The sequence below is a fragment of the Falco biarmicus genome, chromosome 11, assembly GCF_023638135.1.
Source record: "Falco biarmicus isolate bFalBia1 chromosome 11, bFalBia1.pri, whole genome shotgun sequence".
NCBI classification, from domain to species: Eukaryota; Metazoa; Chordata; class Aves; order Falconiformes; family Falconidae; genus Falco; species Falco biarmicus.
The window spans coordinates 11,863,579-11,889,912 of NC_079298.1; the positions used below are offsets into that span (position 1 = coordinate 11,863,579).

Consider the following 26,334-nt stretch of genomic DNA (forward strand, 5'->3'; position numbering starts at 1 on the left):
TGTCTGCCTGTTCTGCACGCTGAAAGGCCTCTGCTGTAACAGAGGGCACTCAGGAGGAGGACTGAATTGCAGCTGCTGGAGCTGAGCACCTGCTGCAGCTGCCTCCAAAGAAAGCTCCAGACCCTCAGGGAGCCTGGATGTGCTCCTGTCAGCAAGAACCAGCTCAGGTGTTTTGGGATGAAGGATGGTGTTTCCTCCCGAGGCTTTTTGGCCCAAGTGGAAGCAGGACAGTTAAACAGTGCGAGGACGGCTGATGCCCGTGTGTACACAGAGAAAACATGCTTCATCCTCCCGCGAGGCTGAGGCAGCGGGGGCCCCCCCGGACCGCGATACTGGTGAGGGCCACTGAGGTACGGGGCCCGCTGCTGCCAGCGCCCTGCGGGGCCCACGTCCTTGACCTGCCCTATCCCCCCGCGCTCGGCGAGGCCCCGCAGCCCGCGATTCCGAGGGGCCGGGGGCAGGCGGCGCCGGCGGAGGGCGGATCACCTCACGCCGGGGAGCCGGCGGCGGGCTGAGGCGGGGCGCCTCGGGGCGTCCCCTCAGGAGCCGGCGGTCGCCGCTCCTTCCCGCGACAGGCCCCGTCTGAGCGATTCTGGCACATTTTTTTGAACGTCGAAACTTTTCGTTTTTCTGCTTTTAGCGTTTACCGCGAGGGAGGGGCCGCACAGGTGCCGCCGCGGCGGAGGGGCGGCAGCCGAGGCGGGAACGGGAACGGGAGCGCGAACGCCACCGCCCCTCAGCCGCCGAGGTCGCGCGGCTGCGCTGGGGCGCGATCGCCCCCTCGCGGCGGCGGCGGGGGGCGCGCGCGGGAGGCGCGGGCGGGCCGGGGCGGCTGCGCGAAACTTTCCGCCGCAGCGCGACTTTGGCCTCCCCGGTGCGGTGTGCGCCTCCCCCGCGGAGCAGCGCCCGCCTCTCCGGGGCGCCGCGGGAGTCCCTCCTGGCCGCAGAATTTAAAAAAAAAAAAAAAAAGGAAAAAAAATTTTTTTTTTTTTTTTTTTTTTTTACTTTTTTCTTTTCTGGCAATTCCCCCCCCCTCCCCGCCCCAACCTCCTCCCGGACCGGCGGGGCGGGAAGGGAGCTTCTCCGGTCTGCGAAATCAAAGCATGGCGGAGTCTGGCGATGAGAACCGTCCTCCCCAAAGCATCCAGCGCCTCTGACAAGCTCGGAGCCAGAGGGGGTGGGGGTGGGAAAGGGCGGGAGGGGGGGAGAGCATGGGAGGGAGGGGGCGTCCAGTCCTTCCCCCTGCACTTGTCAGATGCAGATGGGACTGGCAAAGTTTGTTTGAATAAAAAAAAAAAAAAAAAAAGCCCCAGAAAAAAAAAAAAAGGGGGAAGAGCAGGAGGAGGGGGAGGGAAAAAAAAAAAAAAGATCCTAGAAATCCAAAAAGGCTCATCTGGGAAGGAGAGAGAGGAGAGCGAGAGGAAGCGGGATGCAACTCAACCTGACGCTGATCTGCTTCGTCTTCGGGGGGTTCCTGCCCGACGCCGCGGCCCGGCGGGAGCCGATGGACACGGGGCAGTGCGACCTGCCCCGCTCGGTGAGCCGGGCCGGGCCGGGCCGGGGGGCGCGGCCGCTGGGGATGCGCGGCCGGTCGCGGCGCTCCGCGGGAGCCGCCGGGGCGCGGGCGGGATGGGGGGGCGGGGGGCGCGTGGGGAGGGACCCCCCCTCCCGCGCGTGTGCTCGCGGCCCAGGCGCGTGGCCCCGCAGGTGTGGCGCGAACCCGCGCGTGCCCCGCGAGGGGTCGGTGCTGCCGGCGGGAGGGGCCCCTCGGCCCGGCGCGGGGGGATGCGGCGGCCGGGCGGGGGAGCGGGGGGGGGGGGGAGCGGGGGGTCGCGGCGGGCCGGTGCCGCTGCGGGCCTCACCGCGCCCGCGGGCCGTGCGCGCTCCGAGCCCCTATGCGGGACACGGGGGAGCGGGGCCCCCGGCCCCTGCCTCCCCGCGGGCACCCCCGAGGGTGGCATTGCCACCGCGGGCTGCCTGCTGCCCCGCTGCCCCCCCGCCGCTGACCAGCCCCCCGCCATCCTCCCCGCAGCAAGGCGAGCTCAACTCCTTCCTCTGGACCATCCGCCGCGACCCCCCCGCCTATCTCTTCGGCACCATCCACGTGCCCTACACGCGCGTGTGGGACTTCATCCCCAACAACTCCAAGGCCGCCTTCCACGCCAGCTCCAGCGTCTACTTCGAGCTGGACCTCACGGACCCCTACACCATCTCGGGGCTGGCCAGCTGCCAGATGCTGCCCCACGGGGAGAACCTGCAGGACGTGCTGCCCCGCGAGCTCTACCGCCGCCTCAAGCGCCACCTGGACTACATCAAGCTGATGCTGCCCCACTGGATGACCCCGGACCAGCGCGGCAAAGGGCTCTACGCTGACTACCTCTTCAACGCCATCGCCGGCAACTGGGAGCGCAAGAGGCCCGTTTGGGTGATGCTCATGGTGAACTCCCTGACGGAGACGGACATCCGCTCCAGAGGGGTGCCGGTGCTCGATCTCTACCTCGCCCAGGAGGCCGAGAGGATGAAGAAGACGACGGGCGCGGTGGAAAGGGTGGAGGAGCAGTGTCACCCGCTGAACGGGCTCAACTTCTCCCAGGTAAGGAGGCCTCTGGGCCTCGCGGCTTGTGCCAGGAGGTGGGGGCTGTTCTCCTTGCCTTTTGGTGGGTTTATGCGGGTGAACCCCAAGCCTGTTGCAGTGGGGTGGGCTGCCCATTCCCCATTGCGCCAGGCTGGGCAGCCCACGAAAAACCTGCCACCTGTGCAGCGAGGGCTGCGTGGTTATCATGTGGATTATTTATTTGAGAGGCAAATGTCCGGGGTGTGAATGTGTGTGTCTGCTGGCTTGCCACTTGTGAGGGAAACTTCCACACCTCCTGTCCTGTCCTGGAGCTGGTTGAAAAGTGGGTTTTTTTGTTTGTTTGTTTTTAAGTAAAGCAGCTCTGTGGTACTTGTCAGGAGGAGGACGAAGCATGAACGATGAAAAAAGAAATTTTTTGACATTGTTCAAATAGATATAAGTATGTGCAAACTGTCGGCTGTCTTTTTAGTAGTCGCTCCAGGTCAAAACAAACTGGCTTACATTGCCCTCCTGTACTGGGCGAAATTAAGTGTGCAATCTGCATGGATTTTCTTAATTTTAGAACAGGTAAAGTTCAGCAAAAAGAAGAGGATGTAGATAAAGAAACAAAAGTTATTGGTGTAACCGGACTCCAGAATTCTTTCGGTGGATTTAGCTTTAAACAACCAAATAGTAAGCCATACGATCTATTTCATTTCAGTGGATTAATCGGGAACACAGTCACAGCTATTGACTTTGCTTTGTGAAACTGTTTATATGAAATCAGATTTACTAGAAATTCAGGAAATGAATGTGTGTGGAAGAAAACAAATAATCCAGGGGAAATTTAAGATGGTGTCAGTTACTGCTATGATATTTCGTTTTTAACCTGCTTTTTGTCATTAGTTTTGGATCAGCCTGTTTCCAGCCTTATCTTACTGTCCTACTTTGAGAAAAAAAAAACCTTGGTGATGTGGGAATAAGGATTAAAGGACTGATCTTTGGTGATTAAAATGTCCTTAGAGTGCCTGCACCCCCTTCTCCCATGAAGTCTTGTGGGAACTGTTTTGAGGGGAAAAAGTCTTGCTTTCGCTAACATTTGGTTCATCCAACAGTTCAACTAGAAGTCTTAACTTTGCATACAGCCTTCAGAGGAGAAGACTGACTGGGTACGCTTTTGGAGGGATTTTCATGTTTATCAACAAAAGTAATTAAAAGAATGCCCCTCAGGACCTTTGCATTAATTAACACACCTGCAAATCAAGGAATTTGTTTTACCCTCTTCTGTTTGAAAGGTTTAAGTGCCTATCCTCTCTGTTGATCTCCTTTAATGTAAGGTAAAAATAATTAACCATTCCAGACATCCAATAGCATTTGGTTGTATTAGGTCAAAAATGGCAGTTAGAATCAAGCGTACTTGGTTAAAAATGTACCACTTGGAAGCTTTTTAAATGTGAATCATGTTACATTTTTTTCTTTTTTAGAGAGAGCAAGCAAGCAACAGAGAGAGGAAGAGGGACAGAGTACAAAATTCACTGCTGCTCTTACCATAACTGTTTTTCTCTCATTCTCTAAATTTTAAATAGAAACAAACATTTCCCCTTTGTTTTCCTACAATAGTAATCTAAAAAAGAACAGCAAAGATATTACTGCTATTGGCAAGTAAAGGACAATCATTTATGCAAAACGTTTGTGCTGATTAAAAAAATAACATTACATTTTAATTATTACAGAGAATTGACATTGCTGCTGAAAACAGATCAGTGTTCAGGAGGATTTTTCCTAGATTGAAGCTTGTTCTGGGAACAAGGCCACCAGAACAACATGAGACAAAATTAAACAAAACAAACCAGATATTTATTTTCTTGCTTCCTCTAGATTTCATGCATCCTGACACCTGGCTAGTTGTTTAACAATAGTAATTTGTAATGTTATCACACCGTCTGGCAGTCCCACTGCTCCATGTATTGCTGTGCTAATTTAGTGGAGTGGATTACTATGGCCAGGTTTCACCTCCCAATTTCAGGTCTTGGAGCCTTCTTTAAGCAACACGTAATTAAAACACACTCAAATGGAAATCAGAAATTGAGCAGCTTTTGCCTTGTAAGGTGTTTGCATAGTTTGATGAGAACATCTGTGATAAATTACAATCCCAAATCTGCTAAGGGCATCAGCAGTTTTTACCTGTTTTCAGCATTACTGTTACAGGAATACTGCACATAATTTCTGCATTCAGAATCCAGGTTTTAAAACCGTGCCTTGCTGAATCATGTCAATGCTTTTGTTTCCCACGTCCCCCAAAGTCCAGTATTTTTGCCCTAAGCAAATTAAAAAAGAAAAAAAAAAAAGCTTTTTTTTTTTTTTTAAACTCCTTCCCCTCAAAGGCAGCTTTGTGCTACTGCAAATATTTAATCTGACTACATGCACCAAATCTGTTAATCTGATACCATGAGGAGAAGGAAATCTAGGAGTTGTCCCGGTGTGGTACTTGGTTTTGATCTGCTCTGAAAGAAAGCGGATACACTTGCATTTTTGACCAGGAACGATCTTTGAAACGTTCTGTGTGTGGCTTTGAAATGTTGATTGTCTTAGCCGGATGAAAAGATTAAGGTGGCTCATATAATTAGCCGCTTCCTGGAGAGCCAGCTCATGCAGGTAGAGCAGGGCGCATTGTTTTCTATTGTAAACCCCAAAACTTTGTAGTTTGATGCTCTGCTCCCCCTGAAATCTCTGCTCAGTGCTTCATGCTGCTTTCCCAGGCTGGCACCGCGCCGGTCACCCTGCTGTCCCGCTGCCTGGATGCTGGAGGGAGCATCCTCACTGCCCTGGGACTCCGGCAGCTGCTGGTCGCACAAAGTCCGGGCCCTCGGGTATGGTGTTGTACAGCTGGTGGCAAGTTGTCTGAGTGGCAGCAAAAGGCTGGCTGGGGAGCCTGGCAGCAGGGTGGTTCAGATCAGCTTTGGGTCAGGTTGAAATCTCACCACTGCTTGGTACACCGAGTGCCAGGGTTTTCACTGAGGGCAGGACAGAGAGCTGGGAGGCGTGCAAAGAGGAGGAAGCGCACAGCTTTTCTGTCTTACAGCCCGGATGTTCGTTTACAGGTGGCCAGAAAAGTGCAAAATCAAATGGGCCAGGACTGAGGAGAGCTGGTGGGGGCAGACGGCGTTCAGGGCCACCTCTTCTTGGGGTCCCGGCAGGGCCACTGCGGCCGGTGCTACGCCAGGCCCTGAGGACTCATCCGAGGGCCGGCTTGGGAGAGGGTCCAGCTTTCCCTCCTCCTTGGGACCCTCGTGTGGTGGAAAGCTCTCCCCAGGCTGACATACGCTGTCGCTGGAGTAAGGACGGTGACGGTGACTCCTACAGGTGCTGGGTCTGTCTGCGTCCGCCCTGCTCGCCGTGGGCTGTGCTGGGCCCCCTGCTCGCCCCGGGGTGGGTGCCCGCGGGCAGCATCGCATCCCCACCGAACGCCCCTAGGGTCAACAAGGGGAGGGTCTGGCTGCTCTACCCAAACCGCTCTGCCCTGGGGAGGCGGATGGTCGCCCTCGCTTGTGTTTGATCCTGTTGCTCAGCAGGGTCCCCAGACCGAGACAGTGTTGATATCCCTTCCTCCAAGGTAGAAATAAAATCCCTTTCTCATCCCGCCCAGAGCTTGCTCTCTTCAGGGAGGATGTGCATTCGGCTCGCGCCAGATGCCCTGAATCCCAAGGTTCCCGAGGGGAATTTTGTGTCAGGGCCTGACCCCATCCCGGCCTGTTGGTGGGGGAAGCTCTGGGGCCGGAGGGGAGCCCCTGGCAGCCCCTTTTCTCTCCTTCTGCTGCTCAGGGCTTGCAAAGCCCTGACTCCGGTCTTCTCCAGCCTGTATCATTTCCAACTGCAGGGGGAGATGTTAAATATCAAACCGGTGTTGATTGGATCAGAGACGGCCTCAAAGAAAGAAACTTTAGACCGTGCCAGATTAAACTTCACACTTCACCATTCTTCCCCTTTCATTTCTTTGCCGCCTCATTCTCTGCACAAATAAACCTCGTCTCCATGCTTTCTACCAATGAGACAGCATTCAAGGGGCAGGAATGACTTTGTTAACAAAATCAGCCTTCATTTCCCAGGTCCTGCTGTTCCATCAGACCCTGGGACATGGCAGCTTTGATTACTCTAGTGATGGGATTAGAGGGGGGAACAAGTGCTGGTTAATAAAAGGCCAATGGGTGGTCCATCATGTTTGGTCGCTGACAGATCTGCAGCCTTGAAGCTGGACCTTCAGTGGCAAAGCAGCACGATGCAGTAATATATAGACGGGGCTGTGGCCTGGATGTGCTACTCCATCTCCCCTGTCCCCTGTAAAAATGAAACATTTCTGTGATCGCAAAGCTGGGATTCTCAGAGCTGACCACTGCAACTGACTTCAAGGGAAATTTGCCAGTTTATACTAATGAGAGATCCAGGCTCAAAGTTTTCTGACCCGGATTAAAGGGCTCAGTTTCAGAGCTAGTTGACTTTGTGACCGTCTGTGTAGTTTATTGAGGGGGTATTACTGATTTTTTTTTTTAAATAATCTTTTTTTTTTAAGAAAAGTGCTTTTTGCCTAACAGAAGTAGCACCTTTTTGCTTTTAAAAAATTTTAGTCTTTGTGAAAAGGGCAAGAGTCATCAAAAATAGCTTAGTATCATCTGTTTTGATTGCTGAATATTGTTGAAAGAAATGCTGTTAAAAGGTTTGATTATGCATAGTGTATGTACTTCTCAGCTTGCTCACTTGAATTGAATTGAACTGTTGCGCCCTTCACTCCCCCACACCCCCCCCGGGTAAAAATTTCCCCTATTAAAGTTAACCTTGGGGTAGAAATTCATACAGCAGAAACAGAAATCTTTCCATTTAAACTCCTTTTGAATACTAGTGGAGTGGCTTTACATCTTTACCAGGGGAACTGTTGAGGGTGAAACTATGCAGGTATTAAAACTACAGTAGTCACAGTAACACCTGAAAGGATCAGCAGCTGACGTTTTATAGCTGTAACTGTACGTGTTGCTTTTTACAGCCAGTTACTGTGTGCTTCTTCACCACAGCCCCCTTGAAAGGCCCACCCTGGCATTTGATGCCTATTAAGAAAAAAGTCGGTCAGTTAATGATGGCTTGAGGGGCAGCTGGCAATTCATCTATTGTATTTATTGTGTATATAACTGCAAGAAGTGTTTGTAGAACAGGTTAGATATGAGCCCTTCCTTTCCCTCTGATCTTTCACACTTCCCTTTGTAAGATCTGAGCCCAGGACAGGTGTACCTGCCTCCCATGAGCAGATCTGAAGAGGATTCTGATGGTTGATTTGTTTGCAAAATTATGGGTGCTGCTTGTGATCGGGTTTAGGCAGGAATTGCATCTTGATAAGGTGGGCTTTGAAAGGAACAGATCCCCAGAAAACTGGCAGGTAAGCCTGGCACTTAAGGAGTCCCTAGTGTATTTGAGGCAGCCGAACACTGTACCATTTTTCCCTGTGTGCATGGTAAGAGGTGAGTTGAGGTCGGAGTGTGGTCTCTTTGGCTCTGGCCGATGCCTGGTCCTGGTGGCAGGGAGCCCTGGTACTGCTGTGGCACGAGAGGCATGGGGAGCACCCAGGCACGCACTTTGCTCGGAGCAGATCCACTCCCTGACTCTGGGGAAGGGGATCAGAAGAGGGGCAGATGATCCAAATTCATCCCTGTACTTAGGCACTAATGCTGCTTTCAAATCCCTGTGAGATCTCCCTTGGAGCAGTTTGTCACCTCTGAGCTGCTCACCTAGTAAGTGCAAAATCCACCCTGCCACCCCATTAGTAAATAATACTTCCACAGCGATTATTTTCTCTCTGTTGTCTGCTGTCAGTTTCTGGTGCTGTTGCAACAGCAGTCAGGATCCTGCCCCGGGCCCAGAGTGCTTTGCTTATAAACAGAACGAACCATTGACCTTAAAAACCTCAACTTCAAGTATAGTGCAACCTACAGTCCTCAGAAAGTCTTTAACAGCCTCCCCTCAGCTCCCTAGTGAGTAGCAATCCACATTATAAAGCCAGCCCACATCATTCAGGCTAGTCAGAGGTTCCTGTACTGAAAAGGCCAGGAATGATCTTAAGCAAGGGCACTCATTCACCTTGCACTCCTGCGGAGATGGAGATTGGTGGCAGGGCTCCTGGCAAACCCTATTTGGGAACTTCAGAGGGACATACTGTAAAATAACAGGTTTCCCCTGTGCTAGGCTTTACACTGCAAACCCTTATTAATCTCTTACCTGTCATTAGGAGTTGATGAGGCAGGTAAAAGGCAGAAGAAATCACAGAGTTACTGCTTGAGCCACGTGAGATTGTTGTGATTTCTTTCATCTTTTGGTCCTGTTAGAGGGGTTCCCTGCACACTTGGATGAGGGACTGTAAAATGACTTCCTCAGACCACAGTGTTTAGGATAGCACAAAAATGGAGTTTTTCAGCAATGGCCAGTGTTTTGCGAACTTAGTATTTTTAAGTTTCAAGAGTCAGTGTTAGAAGAGTCCTGATTTGCAGGGTAATGTATCTGCCTCGTGTCCACACACTTTCCCAAATCCCTCTTTCAAGCTGACAAGCAATTCAGGTCCTAGATATTACTAGACTTAAAATCCACAGAAATCACTGTGGGTTGATCACAAAACCTCAGTATCTTTCTGAACCTATTGAATTATTTATAGATTGCAGTCACTAAGGCATTTTTCTGAACATTGCAACAATTTGTGAATTTAATACTCTTTCTGTAACCCATAAAGCATTACGGTTTCCAGCTTGCTTGAGACACCAGAAGTTAAACTGGTGCCTGTAGAGCTTAAAACTGCAGATATCAGTGTTTGAACTTAACATCTCAGTTCTTGGACTGGAATTGGAACAAGGCTATACTCTGTAATGGTTTAACCCCAGCCAGCAACTAAGTACTACGTAGCCAGTTGCTCCCTCCCCCTGCCCGCTCTCTCCCTACCCCAGTGGGATGGCGAGGAGAATTGGGAAAAGGTAAAAGCCATGCTCTGAGATAAGAACAGTTTAATAATTGAAATAAAGCAAAATAATATAATAGTCATACTAATGAAAAGGAAGAAGAGAAGAATAAATCCAAAGAAAAATAAGTAGTGTGCAATACAATTGCTCACCACCCACTGACTGATGCCCAGGCAGTCCCCGAGCAGTGGTCGGGCTCTCCCGGCCAACTCCCCCCCGTTTATGTACTCAGCGTGACGTTCTATGGTATGGGATATCCCTTTGGCTACTTCGGGTCAGCTGTCCTGGCTGTGTCTCCTCCCAATTTCTTGTGCACCTGCTCACTGGCAGAGCGTGGCAAACTGAAAAGTTCTTGACTTAGAGTAAGCGCTACTTAGCAACAACTAAACCATCACTGTGTTATCAACATTATTCTCCTACTAAATCCAAAACACAGCACCGTACCAGCTACTAGGAAGAAAATTAACTCTTACCTCAGTCGAAACTGGGACAACTCTCTGCAGAGTGGGAACAGACGTGCAACTAAAATGCGTGACTGGTTATGTCCATCACAACAACTAGGAGTTATGGTACCTCATCCATCTCCATGGATTTGCTTTTTGGGGTATTCAAGAGAACAATACAGCTGCCTTGTGTTATTGTTAATTGTTTATTGGATCTAGCTGTCATGTAAATGCACAGAGAATTAGAAATGACATGGTTAACACCTGTGTGGAAGCTCAGGCAGGAATTAGCACAGATAACTGCTGCTTTTATCACAAGTTATTCCAACAGCAGTCTTTACCATTTGGGTTTCCAAGTTTTAGAGCTTCTGCTGCAAGTCATTTCAGGACTTCTAGCACAATATAAATGAAAGTTGCTAAAAACTGTGAATTAAAACCATGTGTTCAGCATTTTGGGATGGATGTTTTATGACTGGAGGAGGCTCATTAGCAAAAGTATTTTTAGTTTGAATGAGATCAAAGACCCTAGATTTTCCACTCTGAGGGTCATTTAACATAGGCCTAGACACCCCATTTCTCATCATACATAGACTCCCATAGGCCAGTTATGCCTGAAGAAATCATCGTCCCTGAAATACCGTAATTAGATTTATTATCAGCGGACCACTGCTGATCACCTCTGTCCAAGCACTGCAACAGCATTGAGGGTTGAAGAGTCTTGCAGATGTCAAAAGGGAGTTTTATTACTGACTTCTTCAAAATGAGGATTGTAGCCCATGCCAGTGGATAGCAATGTTAGATGTGAAAGAGTATTGGTATGAATCAAATCCTATGTGTTGTACTCATTCCAGAGTGTCCCTTGAAACCAGGGATAATATTGAACCATTCCCAGAAACTCCTGTTGGCAAATAAATACAGGGTTGTAAAAAAAGAAAAAGAAAGCGTTCTGATTTCTCCTTTTCCTAGGCTCAGTTAACGTGGAAGTTACAAAACCTTTCAAATTAATTCCAGTCCAGAGGTTTTTTCATGCTTGGGTGTCCCTGCAAAATCACAGAGATCATTGAGATGGGCATGGAGGACAGCTAGCAATTCAGTCATGTCCAACGTGTTAGCTGTAACAGTGCAATCAAAGGAATAACACTAAATGCTTTATGTTTTCCCCCGATTGCATCAAACTTGCTTCTTCTACGCTAACTCTCGTATTGGGGCACCTGTTGGAGACACAGATATCCCCAGTACATAAAACAGAGAAGAAACTGCCTTCACAGAGCAGAGCAGTATTTGTCAGGCTCCTTTCGTGAGCCAAGGAATGAGAAAAAGGAAACAAATCCACAAGTTCTTTTCAAACCTCTTTCCATTTTAATAAACGTCAACTTAAAAGGAACACAGGGAAAATATTTCTTTAAAGTAGAAGATTCTATGTCTTGAAAGTATCCCCTCAATATTTTAGAGACCGTATTAAATCCAAGGTCTCCATTAGGCTCCCTTACTTTTGTTAACAATCACAATGAAGACTGATTATTCTCTGTACACTTTCTGCCACTGCACAAATTTTGCTTTCCTTTGATTTCTTGCAGACTTTTCCTATTACAGGTGACAACATAATAGTGATGGGGAATATTTATTTAAATGTGAGACAAAATGATCACAGTATTGGAGTTTGCAGAGTCAGCAGAGGGGGAGAGGGCAAAAGGGTGATTTGAGAAACATGCCCAACTTTTTGAAGGAGTTTGTATTTCTGGCATGTGATTGATTTACAGTTTTACGAATGATCATGGAGATTAATGTTACTCCAGCAGTGAAGTGTGATGGGACATGTCCTGGTGTGTCCCATTGATTCTAAAACACTGGTAGAATTATCATAGCACTATTAGTTGTGAAGGAGCTAAGCCTTACACCATCCGAAGAGCTGGTCGTGACATACTGGGAGCCAACTGGGATGCTAACTTGTAGTTTTCTTTCAAGTTAAAGTAATTATTTTTGGGATATCACAGGAGCAAGAGAGATGCAAGTATGCTAAAGGACTGTGTTTATAAGAGTTAACTACACAGCAAGCCCTTCTTTTTCATGACTTTCTTTCCTGATTAATGCATGAAAACATTCTGATTAATGCATGAAAACATTTTGAGAACATTCTCAAAAAAGCTTATTATTTGCTGGCTGAAGAAGATAACTCATTAAGGTATAGAATTGAACAAAGTGAAGTTTTTAGTACCAGGATATGACCAAAACAATTCTAATATGGCGTGGCCTTCAAACAGCTGGGATGCTCTATTGGTAGACAGTTACAAGCAAACTGAAGTTCAGATCCTTCAGTATTTCCCTTCCCACTTGCAGAATACCAGGGGGGTATTTTCTCCCTGGTGTGAGCATCAGACCATGATAGCAGGTCATACCACCCTGAAACAATCAGGTCCTTTGGTGATGAGGTGAGGTTCAGAGGGTCAAGGCAGAAGGCGTTCGCAGGCACAAAACACCATTCGACTTTATGGATTGGCTTGTCACTGTATGCAGACTTGCATTGACTGGCCTTTTACCCAGCTAATTGTGTGAGGCCAGGGAGGATTTTCTTTATTAACTCAAGTGCCTTGGCTGTGAAATGAGACATACTGTACAGTATACAATTCAAGCTCATTTTCAAAGGCATTTTTGTTGAAACTGGTTATCCAGAGAGACCTGAGCCTTTAGCATGTAGCCGTCTGGAACACGCTCTAGAAACTTCATAATTTAAGGTCAGCATTTACACTGGTTCATGTTCCAGTAATGGAATAGTGCTTGCTTTAAAGAAATACTCTATTTATATCTTAATGTATAAAGGTGTGGGGTTTTTTTCTGAGGAGGAAACTGGCTGCTTTGAGCACTTGCTGTGTGTTAACTATGACTACAAAAGCTTGTCAGGGATGTACCATGTAGAGACTTAAGCAAATTATGGCTCTGAAGTTGAAAAAAACCATAGTTTGTACACTTGGTGTACATTCTAAAATGTGAAAGTATTAGTTGTGGAGAATCAATTGTAGTAATACCCTTTTGTGAAGTACAGAGAGCTATAATTTCCCAGAAGGTGTCACATTTTGGCATATTTTGGATGGATTTTGTCATTACTGACAAAGAGATCCTAGTGGAAGATATCCGTAGGAATGCAAAACACAATCACCAAAACCCACACAAGATCCCTTATCATGCTTTCTCTAAAGCTGTTGCAGATTCATTTGAATTACACTGGAAAGATTTATCTCTTATTAATGGAGCACTCTTCATTTTTTAAAATTGAGTTGTTGTGCAACACATCAAGTAACAATGTCATAACACATCGTAAATCAGCTTGTTCTCTGAAGGATTCTAGATGAGTTAATCTAACATCCTGGACACAGTTCATGAGTAGTTAATTTTAGCAGTTCTCTTTGATATATATCAGTTAAGGCAAAGCAACTCCAGCCATTACGGAGTGGAGTCAAAACTGGTTAACGGCAAAGCAAGTACAGACAGAGATTGTTCAGAGATAAAGCCTTTGGCAGATCATTCAAGGGATCTTTGCTTTATATAGAACAATTGTAGCTCTAATACCAGCGTTGCAGACGCTCTGGGACAAAGAGAAAACACACACACACACCAAACCACAGAAGAAAACCACAGACACCACTTGGTACTTGCATCTAACAAGAAAGTCAAGCTAAAGTTCACCAGCCCTGACGCAGTTACCAAAGAACTCCACGGCAGGCAGCGAGATGAGAAGAAATACCCCCAAAAAGGCATTCAGGGATTATTTCCATTGTTAGTGGGAGAAAATGAGAACGTTTGATTTGAAACACAAAGTCATCCGGCAGCCTGCCAAATGCCATTTATCTCAAGGTCATGCAATATAAATAACCCCAAGGGTTAGCTCTAAAGCGGAGGAGCGGGAGGTAGCAAAACAAAAATAGGGGAAGGGATTCCACTCTCTTTCCTGTGGATGTTTGGCATGCTACTGACAAGGTTTCAAGGCCTGGCACTCCTAATGAGTCTGGTATATTAAGGGTAGTAAAACACACACAGAGCAGGGAGTACAGCTGAATGTAGCATCATGCAAGGGACCACAGTTTGAAACAAAGCCACTAAGCTGTCATGCATTTTCTGCAAGAATTAGTCAGAATGACTAATTAAAAAGGAAGAGTCAGCCAGATAAAATTTTCCTCTGGGAAGTTTAAGTCTGAAAAGATTGATCCCTGTTATACAGTAGGGACAACCAGTGTTTATTTACTGTTTACTGTTGGATTGGGTGGTCACATGCATTTTCCTGTTCTTCCAACACACCAAAGTATCAGAGCCTTCTTAAATTTTTTAAGAGAATAACAAGCTCAGCAACTATCACATCTAGTAATCCCTCATCTCTATCAGTCAGGGAAGGAAGGGGTGTGTTTTGCTGAGATTGCTCAGAGCTGAGAGTATAGCTTTGAAAATGGGAGAATCCCAAGAAACTTGGCACCCATTCTTCCGTTCTCTGGAGTAAAAAGCTCTGTGTAGTTCCCATTAAAACAAATTAAACAAGTATGCAGTGCTTGAATCTGGAACCCAGAACTGTACTCTGTGGTCCTCAAAATTGGGCAAGGTGTCTTTCCCATTGCTTTATATAGAAAGGAAGTTTTGTGTAGCCAAGTACTTGATTAAGAGAATTAGGAGGAAAAAAAAAGTTAGTCAATATCCTTCTAATTTGTTTGTGATTTTGATAAGCTTAAAAGTAGACTGAGTGGAGTTACTTGTGGTTTCACGTTGAATTCTTGATGCCATGAACAAAGTAAACTAAAGTCACTAAGTCAGAAGGAGAATTTCACACTGGAAAGTGTTTTGATTCAGCTTTCCCTTTCCTGGTTCAGCCAGCACTGCTGGAATCACTATACAGAGTCTGTACGTCTGTATGGTCTGAGCACCGTTCCTTCCCAACAGAAAGGAAGCAAGCTGGGCATCTGAATAAGGAACACTGGTCCTTAACATGTCATATAGAACAATGTTGTATCTGTAGGCCTTACAAAACATGTTGGAAATTGAGGCATGACTTCAGAAGCTGAAATATTCCTAATATTTTATTACATCTGGGGCTAAGACTGTGGTTTATCCATCTGTAAATTTATCATCTCTCCAACTTATTTGATTCTCATTGAAAAAGAAATATTTGTATGTGGAGGGACTAAAGTCAATGATACGGTGATGTGAAGGGGACATCTACAGAAGTCTAGGCTGACCGCAAACTCCAGAACCTACAGTTCTTCAGGCAAGGTGTTATGGGACACATCTCTATCCCTTGGCAAATAGTGCAGCTCCACCCACCTTTGCACCCTATTTTAGTCCCTGATTCTCAAACCCAAATGATCTTTAAAAATGGCAGAGAGCATAGACTTGCTTCATTAGCAGTGAACCAAAGGCTTTTGTGTTGCCACAATGTTTGTTGAGGGATTACTGTATTGAAAATCCACTGATTTTGGTACAGGCTGGAGAACTCAGCAGTTCTACTCCCCTTGTCCTGCCATCATTCAACAGGCAGACCCTGTTGCTAGACATTGCAGTAGGGCAGCCAGTTGGCTTCTCCCAACCTCTGTAGGTTTCCAGATGTCATAACAAAATGAGAGAGAGAGACTTAGCCATCTTCCGTTTGTTTACGCTGGAGCTGCTAGGCAGAGACCAAGCCACAACACTGCACAGCTTTTCAAAAAGGACTTAATAGGCCTCTCTGTAAACAGATCTAAATATTTGCTCCAGTGACATTTATCGCATCACACGTCTGGCGCAAGTGTTTCGTCCCTGTTTTTCTTGTGTGTTTGGATTCTCTTATAAACATTAATGAAGTGCTTGAATACAAATGAATAATCCTCCCCCTTCTTCCCACCCTGGAGGGGAGGGGAATGGGAGGGCATGAAGGAATGATAGTTCAACCTTCAACCTTAATTGCTCAGTACATTTTGATGACAGCTTTCGTTCTCACATGTTTTAAAAGACTTTTTTCGGCATGTACATCCATGCAGAAGGCATTGCACCTTTCTTCAAAGGCCACTGCGGCTGGCGTTGGGGTTGGGGTTGAGGGCAGTTAGCACACAGCAGTGTATTATTTCATGTTCGATTAGTCGTAGCAATTTGACCTGCTGCTGAGTTCCCAACAGGTCGGCAGAATTGTGCCCCATCAACAAGGCTTTTAATAGGGATATATATTAAATGTATTCTTCGCTAGGCATCTGCTTTTGGCTGTTGGCTGGACAGAATAATGGGCCTGAAACACCTCAAATTTAACCACATATGGCTGTTCATCTACCTCTTGCTGGAGAACTGAGGTCATTCAATAGGTATTTTGCAGTTACCTATAGCTTGAATATATCTGGAGACAACGTGCTTCCATGTAGCCCCTTTTGTTCTTTCAATGCTTTTATGGAGGACATAGGCCCTAGAAAGTGGGCAGCTTGTCTGGCTTTTGATTTCCTCGCTGAAGGAGAGGGCGTGGGTATGGGTAAGGAAAGGCTGGCCACATCTTGTTTCCATAGGTGGTTACTGTGGGGGCAATAGAATATTTTAATATTGTCTAGGGTTTGAGGCCATAAAACAATTGTGTTAGATGTCTGCTTCCTGATCATAAGAGGGGTGAAGTTGTGAAGCATATCGAGACTTCATCTCTCCACATGCTCCAGACTGAAAAACATTGAGTATCTCGTTCCTCAATGGGAGCAGTTACACTACTACTCCTTTCTTCCCATGTAGTTCAAAATGTCACGGCACCTTCCATGCACAATGAATTATCATCATCTCCTGCCAGGTGGGACAGTTCTTTGCTCAAGACCTTACTAAGCATCTTTAGTTTCTGCAGCTGGGCTTGTAGGAGCTGTGATTTGGCTTGCTTGGAAGCCTATAATAAAAGAAACTCTGTATTAGCCAAAAGGGTCTCTTCAGAAATTCCCCAAACTCATGCAAATAAGCTCTCAGTTCTTTGTTAAGAGCAGATCTGCTGCATTTAAGCTGTGCAACATAAAATAAATAATTAATGCCTAGAAAGTAATCAAAAGTTTATTCTTCAGACTATCTTTAAGGAAAAAATTATCCTGTACAAGATGTCTGTGGGTTCGTTGTCTGCAATAGTAGTAAGCACAAAGGATTTATTTCCCAATAATCAGCCTTTGGGAGGTCAAGAGGTTAATACCCAGGATGAAAAAAATGAGTGTGTGTCCTTCATCTGGGTGATTAGGTATAAAATGGGTTAAAAATTAATACTGTCTTTGGTTCAGCATGTATATGAAACCATTCAGTCTGCACATACTTGTGTACTATTAGAAAGTGCCTGTCAACCCCATTAATTATCAAATTGCTTATTCAGTCTATACATTCCTTGCATAAATCCATATCGGCTTTGCCTCTTGTAACAGTATTTGTTTATATGAGCTGGAACTCTCAATCCTGACCAGTCTAAAACGCCTCTCAAAAGAATTTCTTCGTCTGCGCCTACAGGGACCCGGACTAATTGCTATTGAGAGATGCTCGGTGGGGTGCTTTTTTGATGGGGAGTTGGGAGTAACAAAATTGTTTAGAAAGGTGTTCTCTTGTCACCTCTGTCCGTGTTGATAGCTAAAATAGAGGAGGCTAAAATTGTTACAGTTCTCAGCAGCGGTGAAAGGCATGCTGGAAAAAAGAAAAAAAAATGGGAGAAAGGGACGGAAAAAAGCATTTGCTGATATTTTTGTCATCCTCTGCCTGATGTGCCAACACTAATGGAGGCTTTTTTTTTTTTTTTGGCTAATTTATAGTCCAGTGCATTCCAGGGTCCCCGTCGCTCAAGCATTCTGCCTTTTGCTCATTTGCTGGAACACAAACGTGGAAGTGTATTTGGAACTTGCTGGAGCCTTAAAAAAACAAAATTAAGGCAAGCTGCCAGATCAGAATCTAACACACAACATATGTTTACAGGGTTATAGTCTCTTGCCATGCTGGCTTTAGCAGCACTCCAGTGTGAAATAGAGTAAATGCCTTCCAAGACCTTTTATCATCCATCGTGCTTATCAAAACAGTAAAAATACTGTTTTTATTTCAGCAAACCTCCCTTTCCCCTTGTTTGAAGTCCTTTGAATTCCCAGCCACATTTGGGATCAATGGAAGAGTATGTCCTTGGTCATGTTTGTCTAGGTCTCCTGCTCTTCATGAGAGCTCATCTGCCTCAGGGTTGATGGGGTTCATCCACCAGTTCGGCAAGCATCCCTAAACAGGACCTCTAGTTTGTAAGGAGAGAGCGATGTTGACCCCCATCTGCCTTCTGCATTTGTAGTGTAAGTCATGGCACTTTATGAGGAGTCTATGGAGAGGAAAGGGTTGTCCAAGTGTAAGACACAGAGAATCAAAGTGAATGAGGTGTTTTAGGCTACTTTGGGTTACCTCAGGTTGTTCAAATGCAAGAGGTGCCATTGATTCACACTTAGTTGAGGCCCCAGGCTGTAATGAATTAACCAGCAGTGATGTGTTTTACCTGTTGTTACTTTTTAATATCCTGAGTTGGCCATTATCAGATTTGAACCCTAATTTAGAGACAGAGTGAGAGTTCTTAATAAAAATGTAAACATGTATAAGCCATTTCCAACCCTGAAAAATGAGACCAGGCTAGTTCTAGACAACGTAAAGCCACAGCAGTCCCTTATTGCTGTAAATAAAAGTTCTTTGCATCAAAATTTAGCCCTTTCTTTGGATCCTTCAGCACTACAGGGAGGTTAGTGTTTGGTGTGGCCAATGAGCCCTGCTAGGGCTCTGTGGTTCCCTCCTGGCCTCTTACCTGTGCCTTACACAGTGCTGGTAGCTACTCATCCAGCAGTGACTCCGCTCAATCTAGGACCATTGAGACTGGAATCTGCTGCAGTGGAGAGCTGCAAGCTCAAGGCGAGGACTCTTGTGACAGCCCAAGGTTTAGGAGTGGGATGCAGTGGACAGTGCTGCAAGGCAGAGGGAATGGAAAACAGGGACAGTTATGCCAGATTCCTGTCACCCTCTGTGGCTGCTCTGCCCAGTGTGCAGTAGGCTAGCTGCAAAGCTGCTACAGCAGCAGCTGGATGTGGCCTGCAGAATTGGGTAATCAGGAACGGTATGCAGAGTCCAGGAAAAACTTGACATGTCTAAAAATGTTGTGGAATGAGCCAAAGACTTGGTGGGTATGTGAGGCTCTGAAAGAGCAGTAGCCCATCACTATTTCTTCCTCTGCTTATTCTCCGTATGTAGGATGTACCTCGCATGATCCATGAAGCATGCTAGGCCACCTGGGGCCCAGGAGCTCTACATGAACTACTCCAAGCTTATCAAGGGCTGTGCTTGCAGGCGAGCTGTATTAGCGGGAGGCAGGACTTGTCTGGGGCCTCAGATACAATCCTGACGTGGCCCTTTGTGTTTCAGTTCTCTGCATGCAAGATGGGCAAGATATTAGAGCCATTTATTTTTGGAAAATGCTTTTTTTAAACAGAAACAGTACTCATGTAATTATCTGTATTTGAGGGAAAAAAAAAAGTTCCTTGAAATGTCTCTATTTCAAATTTAAAGTGAAGTTAGAAAAATCTAGGAGTCTCTTCAGGAAAACAGGTTGGTGACTGACCGAAATAGACATTTTTGTGCTGTCAGTTCTTAAAAACACATTAAAGGTAGAAAACACTGAATTTGTAACTTTTTTCTTGAGATACAGTTGTTGTTCCCTGCTGAACTGTGGAAAGTAACAGAGCTGGAAGTCTTGTAGCAGCTTTGGATGAATATGTTAATGGAGGGGTAAGTCTTCTGGTGCTCTCTTGATGGGAGAGCTCTCTAACACAACTCCAGGATGCCTAACTAGCAGGTTGTTTGAGATAGGGTGGCTTTACCTCTATAGAACATGTTCTTTACAGACATCAGGTAAGTTACAGTGCTTTACAGTTTACGAGTTGTTCATGCCTGTAGGAGACTTAATATGTATTTTCACCTGATTTCCAGCAGGTCAGATCTCTGCTCACATTTAATTGTGTCGTGCTGTGAACAGTCATTGTTCCTGAAGTAGTTTTGGATCAGAATGGGGGTTAGGACATAGCAGTTTCACTTCGACATTTCATGAAGGAGGTCTCTTGTAGGTCGGCTTAGCTTGAAGTTCACTTCAGAAATAAGTCACATACATGGAAGCCACATAGGCTGTGGTATAAATACAGGTCTTGCATCGCTTGCAGCTCCAGAGCTTTGTTCTTTGTAGCTCAGATGACCGAGATCTGTTGCCTTTACCCTTTGACCACAGACAACCAACTTATCCTTTCATTTGAAGAGACAGATTGAAGAGGTGTTCATGGTTTGGACTTTCAGGCCCTCATCTTTTCCTTTGCTCCCAAGAAGTGTCTTCTTTCTGTCACTAAGGAGATTAGGTGCCTAGTTCAGCTTTTGAGTAAAAAAAATTAGCCTTCTGCTTGCAATGCTTGTTTGTCTTTGCTGCTTGGTTTTAAAGCAATTTCTGTGTCTGTTCACCATTCTGGTTCAGTTATGCATAGTTTTATTTGAGCAGTCAGGTAAGTGCAGTAAGGTTTTCAGTCAGTAAAAGTCCATGTTGGCTAATTCTTTGGACACAGTGACTACTGGGACAATGACGTCTCCTTGACATAGGCTCTGTTTCCTATATTTCAACAGTATTCTAGGTCCTAATCACTCTGCTCTGTGCAGAAAACATTTACTGTATGCTTTGCTGCTGCCCAGATGCAGATGTAGGTTTTGGATTATGAGATTTCAAGTTCTGAGAATGAGCATGGGTTATAATGCTCTTGATGACACAGCCAAATAGTGTTGTTATGATAAAATTCAAAATTCATCTCTGAAGCACCTCTTTCTAGCGTTGCCTCATGCATTCTCAACTAGCAACGTATTCCTTTGTCTAAGTGACTTCCACTGTTGGAACTTTTTCCTAACATATTTAAGGTTTTCCTTTACTACTTCCAGATGTAGTCCCTTGTTTTACCATTCTTTGACTCTGTAAATACATTTTCTCTGGTATTAGTATGGCTCAGTTATTTGGATAGAGCTGTCATGCTACACAAGATCATGCTCCTTTTTTTAGGCGTCATTTACTACAGAAAATTTTTACAGCTACAGACAAACAAACAGGCTTCTGCAGAGACTGAATTTCAGTTTTGCCTTGTTCATTAACCAAGACTCACACCCTTTCTGGGACAGTTCATAGAGACACCTCGTGGCTGTCAGGCGCTCTACAGAGCCCATCGCAGTCATGTCAGATTGATTTATACTATGCCTTAACATCCAGAGTCATTTGTGAAAGAGTTACAAGGGAGGCTGCCAACCTGCTAATTTAAAGCTAGAAGTACTTTAAGTTCTCTTCTGATGGAAACAAGTAAGCAAATTTGTTCTAAAATGGAATTACCACCACCCTCCAAAACCTCCCCCCCACAACAGCATGTTGTCTGCCTGAGTATAATTAAAACTATCAAAGGAATTTTTCTATTTAAAGATAAAAAAGTTTTGGTTAGATCCTAGGTTCCCATACTCCAGTTTACACTCCCACTCTCCCCATTCTGTAGACGTAATGTAGAAGTCATGCAGGCAGCTCAGACTGCGTGAATGCAGTTTGTTGGTGTGATTCTTAGCTTCTCAGTCAAAAGTCACACTAATCAGTGTCAGAAAAGCAAAAAATGAAACCTCATTCCCTTCAAACGCACGTCAGGAGTAAATTAGACAGTAAGCTTTATGCAGGAGAAAGCCAGACTGACTTCTTTAGGTTTCAGGTCATCCATTAATGTAGATAATTTAAACAAGCGAGTCCTGCTAGGATTGCTCACCAGGCAGTAAGTCTTTCAAATGGTAAGTGAGCAAGACTTTGAATCCACTGTCTCCCTGAATTGGCAAAGTGTGCAGCTTTTCTTGTGTTTGATAGAAACTCTTCCATGAAAGTGGTATTTTAAAGAACAGAAGCCCTTAGAGGAATGAAGTATATAACCAAGCAGTTTTACTGGGTATAATTGCTCGAGACCCAGCTGAATAGAGGCCTTGTGATTTCATTAGTCTGATATGTTTAGATCCAATTAGTCAAAATTATATCATAATCAAATCACAATTTTATATATATATTTGTAAATCAAAGGGACAGGTAGGGAAGTGGGAATGGTTATGAACTATTTGTGATTTTTGTTACCTCTCCCTTTCTCAGTGAGTACTGAATCATGCAAAATGCTGGAAACTGTCTTTCTGTAACAAAGGAGAATAAAGTCCTTCATGTGCTTTGCACAAGGCTGGAAGATGCTTTTCCCGGAGAAATAAGTCAAGAGGTCCAAAGAGTCTCTCAGATTCAGGGGTTAGTTCCTACTTATACCTGGAGTAAGGAGGCAAAACCGTAGTAGCCAGGAGGACAGTTATGGAAAGTACGAATTCAGGGTATTTTGCCCTTGAAGGTCAATCCACATCTTCAGAACACATAAACATGAGAGCAATAAAACCTGCCTGTCTGCCTTTCTGATTTCTAGAGCATCTCGAGGGAGTAGGAGTGTGTCAATACAGAATATGACAACTCCAAGTCCGTAGCAGGAATTCATAAGGATTTTTTTGCCTTCATCAGAACCTAAGACTGCCTAGAAAAGGTTAGAGCTAAGTGTGCGTGTTGAGTATCACGCTTGAGCTGAGACTATATCTAAGGGTACTTCCACACATTTTCTTTATATGCCCATGCAGTCCCCTTGCGTTGGGCTGGATGAACAGCTAATACTTCTTTCTGTTCTATGAAAAGCATACACTATGTAGGGTAACATTCAGGTCTTCCAAGCATTAAGGCTTAAAAAAAAAAGTCACCATGTTTACTTCAACTTTCCCTTTCTAAATTGCTTTGACAGCCCTGTGCTTTTCTAAGTCGTTTCGGGGAATATCCAGTCTGCCATTGGAATTATTTGAATTGTACAGAAAGAAAGGAGGGCCTGTTTCCCTCCGAATTCCATATATTGTGTCGCTGGAGCTTTTCATGTTCCATAAACAATGCTCTCTTTTTCTAACCCTCTCCCCCTCCTGCCCATAGCCTGACTTTCTATAATTTTCTTGACATGGACAACTCAGCATTTTTGTGAAAAGCTATGACTGATTTTCTGCAGCTTTACAAACAGGAGCTTGCTAGTATTTTCAAGAGGATCAGGTAGTTTGATGCAAGTGAGATTGGGTAGGGTCTCTGGGACTTCAAACACGTCTCAGCAGTGCATATGGTTGTGAGTGATTGTTTTCCCTTAAAGCACTCATGATCTCCCATTGGCAAGTCTCTGCTCATAACTAAGGAGACATTTGGAAAACGGTTGGTATTTTTAAATGTCTTCTTAATCCCTGTAGATCTCTAGCCACATACAAGCCAGTGGCTTCATTTTTCCACACACCACTCTTTTTTTAGTTAATAATTCAGTTATTATGTGAGTGAAATCTCAGGAGGTACTCAGGGTTGCAGGCGCTCTGGAGTTTAAGTTCATTTCAAGCTTCCTATGAGTCTCTTAATATTTGAGTGGTGTTTCATGGTCTGTCTTTGGCGACTCCTGAAGTTGGATCCCAGGAGAAAAATCACGGCCTAGATAAGCAGCCACGGTAGATATTGCAAAAGCAGTAGTGCTTCTGTAGCTCTTCAGTAGCTTGATCCTCAGTATTTATTTTCTTTCTTTACCAAGAAGATGGATGATTTCCAGTCTTAACGACCACTCGTGGGAAAGATGAATAAGCAGTATTTGGGAAGGATGTCCGATTGGTCGCACCCTCGTGCTTGCTGGCGGATTTTGTGTAGAGTTTCTGGAATACTTTTGCAGTAGTGAAAGGGTTATTGCATGAATTAAACCTTAAAAAGGCTTTAAAAGAAGTGCCAAGCCCCTGTAGTCTGGAAGCAGCAGCAATGATAGTGTGCCATGTCACAAAGAGGAAAAAAAAATCCCTTTCAGTGTTTGCACTGAACATGAGTGTCACTTTAAAGCTCTAGGTTGCTTTTAAAACTGCCTTGCAGCCCGACAGCTTTGCGGTGGACCTAAGAGGTCTTGGGTTAATGTCATCTAATGCATCCTAATGGGTAGTCTAATTGTAACTGCCATTCCATCTGTCCCTTGTGTGTTTAACTCATGTAAATGAAAAACACAGCTTTGCAATTTACTCTTCAGCTTGAAATATTATCTTCTCCTTAAGTAATGTGTTTTAATTGCAGAAGGAAGATATAATATATATGGAAAGAGTGGGTGAGAGCATGAAGATCGTATATAAGTAGCAGGGCTTCTTAACTGTTTCTTTGCTTCATCATCGACCTGTTCTCTCTCAGCTGACTGCTGACTACACAGACACCGAACAGGCCCCAGCTGATCCAGAGAGAGGATAAGAAAGCAGGTAGAAATGTGTGGTCACCTGTCCCCAAACTCCCATCTGCTGCAAGATGTCCAGATAGACAGCAGCACTCTTCAAGCACGCACATGCCCACTTGATGTCAGTCTGGAGCGACTCTCCACTGGCAGAGAAGATCAAAACCCAGCTTAAAAATTAGGTGGCAGAGACAGAATAAAAAAAAAAAAGGGGGGGGGGGCGGAAGAGAGAGAGAGGAGAGAGAGAGGAGAGAGAGGTCAGCAGGCACTTGGAGGCTGGGAAAAGCTGCCAAACAAGCATTCCTGCCCTTGCTTACGATTCTCCCCCATATCCATATACAACTGGCTGTGTACGTCTGGGAGCAGCCAGCATAGTGATCTATTCATAAAGGGCCAAATTCAGGAACCAACCTGCAAGGCTTGAGTACACTGACTGTGCATGGGGAAGGTGGAGTGAGGGCTCAGAGGGGCATCTTGGAGTTGTGCAGGACAAAAATCCCATTCTTTCCAGCTAACTGAAAAGCAGGCACACCAGATGGAAAGAATGGTGTAGTGGTTAGGGCTTTAACCTGGGACTTGGGACAGCAAGGACCAATTCTCTAGTCCATCAGAGACTAGGTCAACTTCTGGGTTATTTTCTTTCTCAGGACAGGGGAAATACAGTTCAGGTCTCTTTTGGCTTGATGTTGGTAGCATTAGGAGAAAACTTACAATGTGTTGGGATTGCAGAAAGTGATTGCCTAGATAAGCACCCTGAACACAGCCTTTCTTCTGCCAACGCAGTGCTGTGCAGACTGCCAGCTCTCTCTGGGCCCGTGGGCCCTTGCAGTGGCATGCTAACCAGCTTAGGTTTGGCTTTTCCTGGCCATCAGGAGAGGAGACAGGAGGGGTGGAGGTTGAGCTTGGTGTGTCCCTCAGTAGCCGTTAGAGAACAGCAGTTTTCTCAAAGCATCTTGGTTTGTAGTTTGCAGTCAGCAGGTAAAGATTAATACCCTCTTGAAGTGCGCTCCTGACTCGCCTGTCACCCAGCCAGTGCTCTCAGAATTGACACAGAATTATTCCATTTAGTCATTCAGGAAGAGGCATCCAGGCTTGGAAAGCAAAACAAAACCTAAACCCTCTTGGGATTTCACTGTGTGCACGTGGGCTGAACTTTTCAAGTCACTTGCCTTCCAAAAGCCAGAAGGTACCAACACCTCCAAAAAGAGAAGCCTGAGGAAGACTGTAAAAGCTCCTGTCTGTGTTGTCATGTCCTTTGGCTGGAGCTCGAGGCAGCCAACAGGCAGACCACTGGATGGTCCTAAAATAGTGGCTGTAGACACAGTGGAACTGACAGAGGAGTAACGCAGTGACCTGAGATTCTTCTTGATTGCCCCTTTCTGCTGAGAGGAGAGACAGCATACTGGCATCTCCCACAGGGGTAAAGAGGAATCTAGAGATGAGCTCTGGAAGTACTCATGCACCCCCTTCCATTTTGTAAACATGAAAGAAAGTTAAAAGGAGGATATAAAAACGTGAATAATTTCAGAAGGTTTAGAATATACTGCTCTGGTTGAGATTGATTTAATGATAAAGACAAACTGCTGGATTTGCATGGATGCTTGATGTGAGGTGAAGAAGCGAGGTGCTGGTTCCACCTCATTTGTGCAAAGCAGGAACCACCGTCCCTCGCAGCTACTGGAGTGGTCCATGTTTGCATGGAGAACAGAAGGTGCTTACGGACACCGGCCTGCTTGTGCAGCACAGAGACAGCTTGTCTTGTGAGGAAGGGGGCAAACTCATTTCATTTATAGGTTAATTGAGTAAAAGGGAGCGATGTTTTCATCTTCCTGTGATCTGCAGTTGCCTGGGTTCTTGTGAGGGACCTGCCATTGCTTAGAGCTCCTTCAGGGATACTCCAGTTCAGATACTGCCCCATACTCACTACAGGCCTGAAGCAGAGAGTAGCCAGCGCTGCAGAGCTATGATTCTGTCTCCCCTGCAACTGACTGGCTGACCTGTGACACGGCCAGTCTGACCAAGGTGCATCATGGAGAGATACATTCATGGAGCAC

General features: G+C 45.6%; 1 protein-coding gene across 1 annotated transcript in view; it reads left to right on the top strand.

The window, feature by feature from the left end:
* The first annotated feature begins 1,321 nt into the window (after positions 1–1,321).
* TRABD2B (TraB domain containing 2B) overlaps positions 1,322–26,334 on the top strand; it is a 296,100-nt gene continuing 271,087 nt past the window's right edge. The window contains exons 1-2 of the mRNA XM_056356541.1: positions 1,322–1,537; positions 2,033–2,593. Of these exons, the coding sequence (XP_056212516.1) occupies positions 1,430–1,537; positions 2,033–2,593 (669 nt within the window). The 5' untranslated portion in view covers positions 1,322–1,429. The remainder of the gene's footprint in view (positions 1,538–2,032; positions 2,594–26,334) is intronic.